This window comes from Apium graveolens, chromosome 3 (assembly GCF_009905375.1).
Source record: "Apium graveolens cultivar Ventura chromosome 3, ASM990537v1, whole genome shotgun sequence".
Classification (NCBI taxonomy): Eukaryota; Viridiplantae; Streptophyta; class Magnoliopsida; order Apiales; family Apiaceae; genus Apium; species Apium graveolens.
Window position 1 is genome coordinate 194,086,828 of NC_133649.1, and position 11,062 is coordinate 194,097,889.

The window sequence follows — 11,062 nt, forward strand, 5'->3', positions numbered from 1 at the left end:
AAGGTTCTAAAGCTCAGTTTTTAACATCATAGCTCACCACCGATTCACCGGAGTTCATCACCGGTGGCGGTGGCATCTCGGTGGTGCCCTCATTCGAGGGTGTCCAACCACGAAGCCCCCGATTCCATCAATTACACAAAAAGAACTAACATGCACATCTTCTCTATCATTTGTTTACAAAGAATCAAGCTTAACAAGATGACATCAACAACAAATAGCAAGAACCATGTGGTTCTCGGGTGAACACACACACCGAGCACCCACAACACACACACACATTGACATGCAAGTGGGTATACACACATGCACACACATCTACCTACAAATAAGTGTTTAACAAGAAGATTTAGGGATGATTGGTGTGTTTGATCAAAGAAAAGAGAGGTATACCGAGAGAGATTGAAGAAAGCCGAGAGAGAGAGTGAGAGGGTTCGAGTGAGAGAAGGAGAGAAAAGAGAGAAGAGAGAAATGATGTCACGGGAGCAAGAAGAAGAAAGAAAAAGAAGGGAGTGAGGTTATATAGCACTCAAAAACAAGGGCACTTTGGTAAACTTCTAATTCCTTTTTCATTCTTACTTGTCCATCTTTTTACTAAAATAAAACAAAGACTAAATATAAAATATATCTCTCTCAGAAAGTCAAGAATTATTGAAAATGACATTTTTAACGCGTAGGCCTCGAAATTAGCTTTTTATCCATTACTCATAATAAGAATTTAAGCGAACGATTGATTTAATATGAATTTCGCAAACTTGATTTAATAAATACATTTTCCACATAAAATCGATTTAAAAATGCAAAGATCAACAATCAAATTCACTTATTATTTTTAAAAAGTCTCTAAGACCTTTACGAAGATAACAGAACAAATCCCATGTTTTTATCCTTCTCGGATGATTTTATAAAAATGCGCGAAGGTTAATTAAACATTTTCTTAAATCACGTAATTCCTTTAAAATTCACAAAATTAACATAGAACACATAGTCATGCATACAGTCAAGCAATCACACACATATAGTCACATAACGACTCAGGTCTGATCATAGATCTATCCCTCTTTAATCTTTATCATCTTTTATGTGTACCGGGTCACGTTCAGCCTGACGGCCCGACGCTCAGCGTTTCGATTACGCTTCTCATTATCTTTGCCAATCAACACGTCTCTTAAGACAAAATACTTTATTCATTCACTTCACATATAATTCATATTTTATATTATTTAATTCCATATTAGGACGGGTTCCGTTCTACCTGACGGCCCGACACCAAACTTAATTTCTAAACTGACTCTTTAAATTGGAACGTTTTTATCCACGATCCTTAACTCTAGTATACAGATAAGACAAATAATCACCACTTAATCTCATAATTATAATCTCATCACATAACGCATACTTTACTTTCTTAATTACGACGCAAAATTCTCGGTCGTTACAAAGGGGGTATTAAAAATCGAATATATATTTATAAATGAATTTTTAAAATAGGACATATATATCTATTTATACTATACTATAATAATCGGAATGAAGTATAATTTGGTATGTCTTTTTTTGGTTGGTTTGGTTATCCTTATTTATGACCGTCGGATCTTTTTAATCAAGTGATCAGGACCGTTGGATTCAAATACTAAAAGAATATACACTGCTCAATCTTTCAGGTTCGAATCCCGCCAATAACAAATATTTATATTATTATTTATCTCATATTCGAACCCCACCAGCAAATTATTTATATTATTATTTATACACTATCTAAGATTCATATTCAAATCCCGCCAATAATAAATATTATAAATATATTAATAAGGTAATGATCCAAAAAATTTATTATTATTTTAAATAATATAAAATATTAATAACGACCCGTGCGATTTGTAAAGCTAATAATAACAGAGGAAACCCAAAAATTAAGGCGAAGTCGGTGGGTGTGGGGGACATGACACAGGGGCCTGCAGCAAGTGATGTTCTAGTACAGCTGTTCAAAAGCCCCGAACGCATAGTTATAGGCATATTTTTTTGTCAAAAAATATGTTCAAATGCATGTCAGTTATTAATTAAATATAATAAAATTTAAAATATAATTATTATACTTATATATAATAAACTTAAATATAAAATTAAAGTTAGTTAATAATAACAACCGAATATGATCATAGTACTCATTTATATTAATAATTTTTTTGATATTAAAATATATGTAAATATTTTTAAAATTATATTTATTATTTCTGGATATTTATAATATTAAAATAACTATTAAAAATATAAAAAAAATTAGTAAAAAAACATGACAAATGTAAATATTGACATATCTTAATATGCCCTATTCTCGTGCACGCGTGACATGCATCCAACTCAAAACTAGAAAACAACAGAATCAAGCACAATTGAACAAAGCCTCGATCAAAACCCACAGTAATAGTAATCTCCCCCCCCCCCCCCTTATTCTCAGGCAGCTTGTTTCTAGATCCAACCCTAGCCCTCTCCAAACAATTCTTTGTATTCTCCAAGGTAAATAAATAATGACCACCACGCAAGTGAAGCTACACATATACGACGTTACCAACAGCGACTCGGATAAAACTAACAATACTATTCTTCAAATCAATAAATTCTTCAAAGACGGTATTGGTCTGGGTGGCATTTTCCACAGCGCTGTCCAGGTATAATTATTGTAATCCCTCATTCGTATTGTAACGCCAAACATATCATGTATATCCCGCTCGTAAACTATACTCTATTGTTAAGTAATTTAGATCAATTGCTTTCAGGATCACATTCCTATTATTTACATATGTAGCACATATCTTTGTATTTTTAACTAGTAGCTCAATTGTTATTGTGGTGAACAATTAGTCAATTTAAAAGGGTGGTGTGGAATTTTAATAGATTCATGGAGACGATGAGTGGTCATTTGGGTACTGTGAAGAAGGTACTGGAGTTTTTAAATGCCCTTCCGCCAAGAATCCTCTCTACACGTACCGCGACTGCATTGTCCTTGGCCAAACAAACTGTTCTATTCTCAAGGTCTCTCAGATTCTAAGGGAACTTGTTAGAGAATGGCCTGGTCAATCTTATGATTTACTATCCAGAAACTGCAATCACTTCTGTGATGAGTTTTGTCTGAGGCTTGGAGTGCCCAAACCTCCTGGTATGTGTTCACCCTCTTCCTAGTTAGATTACGGCTACACTTAAGTAGAAAACAAATGTAAAACTATTGTCCTTCATTTGCCCATTTATGCTTATCAAATTTGTAGTGGGATAAAAGAATGGTTCTTTTAAATGCACTGTTAAAGTATGACCGCCTTTGCGCCTATATAAATGCTGACATACTCAGGGTACGTGTTTATTTTTCATGAAATTGTCTTTAGACTGGTACCTAAACGTCCTCTGGAACTAAAATTGTTAAATTATTTTTATAATTTCATTGTTATATGAACTTTATAACTGTAATGATTTGGTTACAGGTTCAACTTGTAGCTCAGGAGTAGGAGAGATTTTGAAATTGGTACATAGGAACTCTTTACCCACATATATTGTTTCCCTTACTCTAAGTGTGTGCGCACTTTTTCTATGTGCTTGTTCTAGCGTCTAGATAACTTTGAGTCTTTGAGCAATTTTATCTTAGAAGCATATGCAGTACGGAAATGGATTTCAGACTCTTGCCTCAACAAATTTAATAAATTTTCTACTTTCCTTGATATGCGGAACCTTACTAGGAGAAAGAGAAAGACTCAGCTTAATAAAGGCAATTCACTTTGTCTACAACATCCTAATTAGCTTTGATTTCAGGCTGGGTGAACAGATTTGCCAATGCTGGCGATACTGCTGTAGAGATAGCTGGAAACACTGCTTTCCGGGTAAGAGTGCTTCTCTAGAAATATCCAGTTACATCAGTCTAAACGGATTCTGGTCGCTGAAATTTTCATTTGTTAAACACAAGTCTAGCGCTCCCTCTTTGTGAATATTACAGTTACAGTTTTAAAACACAAATTTTTTTCTAAGCAAATGTTGGTTTCTTGTTTGTAGCCTCTCCTGCAATTACTGATATATAAGTAGTATATGAATATAGTTGAAGCACAGACACACAAAAATATACACAATGGACAAATATTCAACCATCTGGGTAGTTAGTTAACCTCGAAAGAAATTTTCACATTGGTTCCTCTACTTATTGGTCCTTCGTTGTACTCTTTTTTCTCTGCACCCTTGAAAGGAATATGCATATGGTGTATATATGTTGTAATTGTCTGGTTGCTTGAAATACTAACCTGAAACACATCCTTCACACTGGTCCTCTTCTCTTTTTCAGTCCCTGTACCTTTCCCTTTTTTCTGATTAATTGTTTTCACTCTGTAATTCTTTCTTTCCTATTTAGTTGAAAGTTCCTTTTTAGTTCACTGTTCTATTATAAGCTAATACTCTTACTCTCGTGCCGTCCAAAAGTTGAGGCAGGCAAAGACTGAGATTGTAACAGCAGGCAAAGTGGCATATCGGTTTCTTCTGGGTGTTGATTCGAATTCAGCTGCTTCTACAGAATCTGCCAACAGAGCCTGTCCTCCCCGATTTCAGACTGATTGGTTTAAAAACCTTGTGTCTGCTGGTCCTAAACTATCCGGTAATTCGGAGGTGGAAGTTGGGAACGGGGATGCTCTTCTGCAACAAAGACCGACAAAGACAGTGTAATGCAGAGACACCTATATGGCAATACACTATCTGTAGGGTGTCCACAATAGGATGTTTTATGTGTACTAGCAACAAGTTGTATGGAGATTGGAGGGTATTCCATCTGATAGGATCTGTTGTTTGTGTACTTACATAGATGGATTTATAGGCGTTGGGTAAATTTTCATGTATGAATCTTTGTAAAATGTCTCTTTGTTTCACTTGAAACTTACATGTGCATCCTTATATGCTAGTTCATATTCGTACATGTGCGTCCTTATTGCAACTTGGGAGGTAGCTGTTCATGTCCATTCAAATGTTTTCTGAACTGGAATCATGAAGATTTGATTGTTGTAAACCTCTTTTCTAAAGCACACAGATCTTCATGATTTCGCAGTTAGTTAGCCTGAGTTTCACCTCCCTCCAACCATTTCCATAAGCAGCCCTCTTTGAGTCTTGAATTACTTTGCATTTCATGGCACTGTCTAAGCTTCTGACTGGTTTAGGTGGAAAGCCTCTGCTTTGCCTTGTGGATGCACCATATAAAAGGTTTTCTGCATTTAGTTTTAATGTGCTCTCCAGTTGGCATTGATGCAAAAGGTTTGTGAATTGCTTTGCATTTGGTGGCCATGGTATAAGCTTCTGATTGGAAACCCTCTGCTTTGCCTTGTGGATGCACCATACAAAAGGTTCTCCGGACTTGGATTTAATGTACTCTGCAGCTGGCACCGATGCACAAGGTTCATAAATGTGATTTAATGTGGTTTTGTAAAATTATTTGAGTGCCTGTATATTGAACGAGGAGAATGTGTATGGGAGGTTGAATTGGAGGAGAACAGACAATGTGTACACCACATGATAGGTAATATTTCTCTTGAATCTAAATGTCTTACCGTGTGCTTTGTAAGTTCAAGGTCTAGGGTTGTAGTTAGAAATTGCATCTATAGGCATACCCAGCACTATTAAATGTAACCTTGCATTAGCAATTGAACATTCATGTTGTTACCTGTAAAAAGCCCTAACTACTTGAATCCGTTGGATATTAAATTTTAAAAAAGAAAACAGTAGTAATATGCAAATGATCTGCAGTTCTGCCAGGGATGCTCTTATCTCATAATCGCGGGGAACTGTGAATAGTACTACTACTGCTTATGTAGTTATTTTGTTGAAGTTAATGATATGTAAGGTTTGAAAACAACACAGTGAGATGGAGAGTTCATTTTTGATGTTTAGGTTTAGCATGCTGCATCTGCGTAACTTGTACTATCTGATATTTGGTTATGTCAGAGTCACAGGAAGCTAGGGTCACAGATACCTTGTCCACAATACAATATGGTGTACCTAACTAAACTACCTAAGCAACACCTAAAATATCACCGTAACTGATCAAACTGCTCAATCTATGGGTCCAAATATAGTTGACTTGGCAAGGCACGGAGATTAAGTAGTATTTGTATAATCCCAGACTATCATTATGATGATCTAATACATTGTTAGGCCTTGCAAAACTATACGTAATTAAGTAAGCTGGACTGATCCTATAGGAACACGTCACGTACAGCATCAACATCATTATTTATCTCTTCACATAAAGTAGATTACCCATACTTTAGAACGATGCATCTCAAACATATTTAAGTGGAAAACACTAACTTTTGGTGACCCTTTCTTAACGAATATACAAATCCATACAATCTCGTACGCAAAAATAAAGGGTGGCAGGTGCAGGTGTGCGATTCTCTTTGGCTAAGCAGGGTCGATGCTTGTTTGTGTAGCTACATATTTACATTTTGTGTCCAGGGTTAAGTGGATGGTGTCATTTTCCCCACTCAGTTTTTCGTTTACGAATAGATATTACATAAGCTTTACACCGTTTTCTTCTAATTAACCAAAGTCAATTACAAATAATCACGCATGTATTTCAAAAGCTTTTGACTCCGTTGAATCTTGAACTTTCGATTTATATATTATTTATCTCTAGTGTTATGTTATAAAATTATCATGAATATTTTATCGAGTGTTCGAAAAAATGGGTTGAATCATCGTCAAGAAAAAAGTAGGACGAGTTCCGCATAATACTTTTCTGTAATCTCGAGCGTGCCCTATACAAGGCTGTATTCGAACCATTTGTGACGATTATCGACGATAAAGGATTACGAAGGTAATTGGTGAAGTTCATGAAAAATTACGACGGTTATTATATTGAAAGCTTACAGCAATTATAATGAACGAAGTGTTCAGTGAAGGTGGTCGCTATGATGAGGGTGTTACGACGACCACTACGGCAAGAATACTACGACGACCGCTAAAGTAGAAGACAACGACGAAGAACAAGTATTGGTGAAGGAGTCTACAAAAGTGTTTTAAAATTAAGGGAGAAAGAATAAAGTTATTAAGAAGGAAAAAATGATCTAGGCTCAGGAAAAATGTTCCGGGACCTTTTAGGGCGCGCCCCGTGCTATACGGTCACACGTTGTGGCCGTTTTGCAATGCAAGTTGAGTAATTACAAAGAATTAGAAAGGATGTTACTCGCATGACTAAAATGGGAAGTGAATAAAACATAAGAAATATATAATTAATGAAGAAGAGGAGCCCCGGAGGAGCTCTCCCATGTTTATGGCGCCCTAGGCTTATAGGGGACCTGCGGAGGACTCCAACCCTTTACAGGGCGCACCCTATGAAGGTAAGAGGGCCTCCGGAAGCTCGTCGTCCCGGAAAATATATTAAAGGCATCGTTCTGTAGTCTTGCGGGTTATCCTTGTAGGGGAACGATCGTTAAATACTTAGTGTGTGTTTTGGTAGCTATGTCTCTGCATTCGACGGGTTGTCCTTGTCGGAAGATTTTGTGGTTATCTCACACATTTGCACTTATACGCTTGAGATCACTTGTCCTACAGTCTGGTGGGTTATCCTCATCGGGGGCAAGGATGCGTTTGAGCATTTGTGGTAAGTTATGGTTATACATGTGATTACGATCATAGAAAATAGCGGTAGCAGATAAGATATCCATTGACCGGGGAGTTTCCTTATCCGTGAAGTTCCGAAGTTGTAACCGAGTCTTGGGCTTTTGTGACTAGGCCGCATTCCTGACACTTCTAAACCAAATAAATGTTTGAGTTATAATACGAAGTTGGTTCGACAAAATTTATTGGGTCACGGAATGAGAATCCAAGTCTATCTGGGTTTCTTATTCTTTAATAACTACGTTTGACTTGATTCTCTACAAAAGAAGGTAAGTATGTATATCATGAGGTATATTGTGAGGGTATGTTGTAACGAATGAGAATTTCGAGAATTAATTATGCGAGTAAAGTGTAATTATGTGAATTATGTGTTATTATGTGAGAATGGAAATATTAAAATAAATATTATATTTCAGTTTGACGTGTCAGCTGGTATAAAGAGAATGATTGTGAAGCATAGTTGAAAACGCCCAGCGTCGGGCCGTTAGTCAGGATGCGACCCGTTACGCGAAAAATGAATATTAGTAAAAAGGAAAATTTATGATTAAGTATATTTTATTACGATACGTGATATGTGAATCTATGTTAAGGTGCATGATTATGTGATTATATGCTTGTATGATATTATTTGAAATTTTAGAAAATAAGAAGTGCATTAATTGTTATTTATATAGGTTATAAATGCATTTTTATTCTTTAAGAAAAAAAAATTAAAAAATATTTTTATTTATAAATTTCGAATTTGATTTTATTAAAATCCTAAAATTCTAAGCTATTTTATGATGTCACTCTTGTAATTTATAGATTTATGGTTTTATTTATAAAATGCATTCTTTGTAATTAATTAAATTAATAATTATTAGATTACCTAATTGCCCTTGCATGCATTTTCATTCACAATATAAGAGAAGGGTAGTTGTGTCATTAACCACCCCACTATCTCATTTCAACTTAGCCAAATGACCATATCATCCTTGCATACATTTTTGTGCTAGTAGTGAGAGAAGGGTAGGTTGGTAATTTCACAATTCCATTAACTTTTGAGAATAAAAAGATGAGACAAAAACTTGTTACTTCCATCATCACTTCATTCATTTCGTTTCTCTCATCTCTCTTTTTTCTCCTTTTTCTCTCTCGGTTCTCTCTCCCTTTCTTCTTCTTCTCTCTCTCATTCGAGCTCTCTTCCTCTCTCTCCTCTACATGCAACATCAAATCCTACTTAGAATTCAAAGATCTTTCCATTTATCTTCATCCTTTTTAATTCTCTACCCATATACTCTTTGCATGTAAGCGTTTAAGGAAGTTTTTGCTTCAACATCTCTTGGTTATATCTAAGAAAATACAATTTCTTAGTGTTTGACCTTAAGAGAGAGTATAGCACATAAGTCATGTGATTTTCTTGGTTTGTTTTGGAGATAGGTTCGACTATTTCTATTAAAAAGGTGGGTTTTGATTTTGATCTAAAGTTTACAAAGGGTTTTGGTTCAAAGATTTGGTTTTTGGTTCGAATGAATGAGTTTTGCAAAAGGGTTTTAATGTTCGATTGGTTTTGATGATATATATATATATAGGGGGCTACTCCAATAAAAACCAATTTAGAATAGAAACTAGAAACCAAATAATTTTTTTTAAAAAACTAATTCGAAATATAACACATATGGTATGCAAATCGATCGTTGAGAGATGTAGAAAAATATAGTGAAATCGGATTTTAAAAAAAACATACGGTTTGACGGGAAAATCAAATTAAAAATGGAGGGGAAAAGCTGAAATTGGGTGTGGGAGGGTGCAGAGTAGTTGGGTGGGGTGATTTAGGGGGGGACCATTAGATTAGGTAGATCTAATGGCTTAGATTGGTTCCTAGTTTATATTTTAATTTTAGTTTGTATTTGATCATTCTCCAAAATATATATATATAAACCTTTGTTTTTGAGTTGGTTTACTTGAATGCATTTAAAGTCCTAAGTGTAATCAAGTTATATTTTGTTTGGTTTGGAAAGAAGATGGGTTAAATGATTAGATCATGTGTTTAATTAAATTATTTTTGTGATTTAGAGTATTGCATGTTGAGTTGATTGATTGCATGTTGAGTGGATTGATTATTTTGTTGTTAATTGGGTTCTTGTTTAATTTGGAAATAGAATTTGGTTTATATTGGATATGTGGCTAGATACGTATGAATAAGTTAAGTTTTGATTATTAAAAGCATGGATTTCATTCGGTTTGTTAGGTCACACACACTGTAGGAGGGGATTGAATACAGTGTATAGCACAATCAAATCAAATTCTAATAACACAAGTAACAGAAAATAGACTTTATTTAAAGCAATAAACTCTGTTACAATACGGAACTGTCCTCTCTCAGTGATGAACAAGTATCACGAGAGCTGCTAGGGTTACAATGAATAATATTCTCGATAATGATAACACTTATAGTGTAAACCCTATGTTTGTATTTATATACTACACAGTTACAAGATAATCGCTAATTGATATGGAATATAATTCTACTTCCTAAAATATATCAATCAGATATATTTTCTTCCAAGTATTCCATTCTTCATAGAATTCCTTCTTCATGCATATCTCTTCTTACATTTGTCTCGATCTTCTCTTTCTTCAATCAGCCGCCTTCCTTATCTGAAAGTTTCCTTTAAGTCCTGATATTATCTTCTGATAAATATCTCCTGAACCTTAAGTACTGATGACTTAAGTTCTGACTTCAGTATAAATGTTGATTTCAGTTAAGTACTGATTTGTCCTGTTTAAGTAAGATCTGAAAACTAAACATAAATCACATTAGTCATGACATTATCAAATATATCTAACAATCTCCCCCAACTTGTAAATTAACATAATATACAAGTTTAACAGATATTTGATGATGTCAAAAACATTAAGTACAAATGCATGAGAATTTGACTAGATAACTACAACTTACAGTCCTTAAAGCTTTACCAACTTTAACTTCTGATAACAACTTTAGTCTGTATACACATCAGAATTTGAGCAGTTGTAGATCTTGACTTGGCTTCACTTTCTGATCTCTCTGATGTCAGGAGTTGTTCTGAGATAGTTCTTTAACAAACATCTCTCAGTATATCTGAGTTCATCAATCATCCTCCTTTTAGCATCTTTAAGCTCTGCAGAATCTTCACCAGTTTGGAAGATGGCAGCCCTGAGATCATTAATTCTAGCTTTCCTTATGTCCTGATCCAGTCTGATCAAATATGCCTTGTCAGACTCAAGATTAAATTCTACAGCCTTATAACCCAGAAAGGTAGTTATAATCTTAGCAGAGTTATGCTTCATCTCAACAATATCACCCTTGTGATCTCTGTACTTTGGAAGATATGTGCTGTCAGACTTTACAGAGTAAAGCCTATTCTGTCTCTAAATTTGAGTCTTCAAATAGTTTGCAGCACTTTCT

At 34.9% G+C, this 11,062-nt stretch overlaps 1 protein-coding gene across 1 annotated transcript; it reads left to right on the plus strand.

Annotated features, from left to right (window-relative positions):
• Positions 1–2,411: 2,411 nt before the first annotated feature.
• Positions 2,412–4,936, plus strand: LOC141713007 (uncharacterized). Its single transcript, XM_074516193.1, has 4 exons — positions 2,412–2,666; positions 2,893–3,154; positions 3,796–3,863; positions 4,450–4,936. Exons 1-4 carry the CDS (start codon positions 2,526–2,528, stop codon positions 4,687–4,689), a joined length of 711 nt encoding a protein of 236 aa, XP_074372294.1. The 5' UTR covers positions 2,412–2,525; the 3' UTR covers positions 4,690–4,936.
• Positions 4,937–11,062: the final 6,126 nt, after the last annotated feature.

Coding starts and splice junctions, on each gene's coding strand:
- LOC141713007 (XM_074516193.1), top strand. CDS start 2,526: ATGACCACCACGCAAGTGAAGCTACACATATACGACGTTACCAACAGC. Junction 3,155..3,795: donor TGGAGTGCCCAAACCTCCTG/GTATGTGTTCAC, acceptor CTTTGATTTCAG/GCTGGGTGAACAGATTTGCC. Junction 3,864..4,449: donor CTGGAAACACTGCTTTCCGG/GTAAGAGTGCTT, acceptor GCCGTCCAAAAG/TTGAGGCAGGCAAAGACTGA.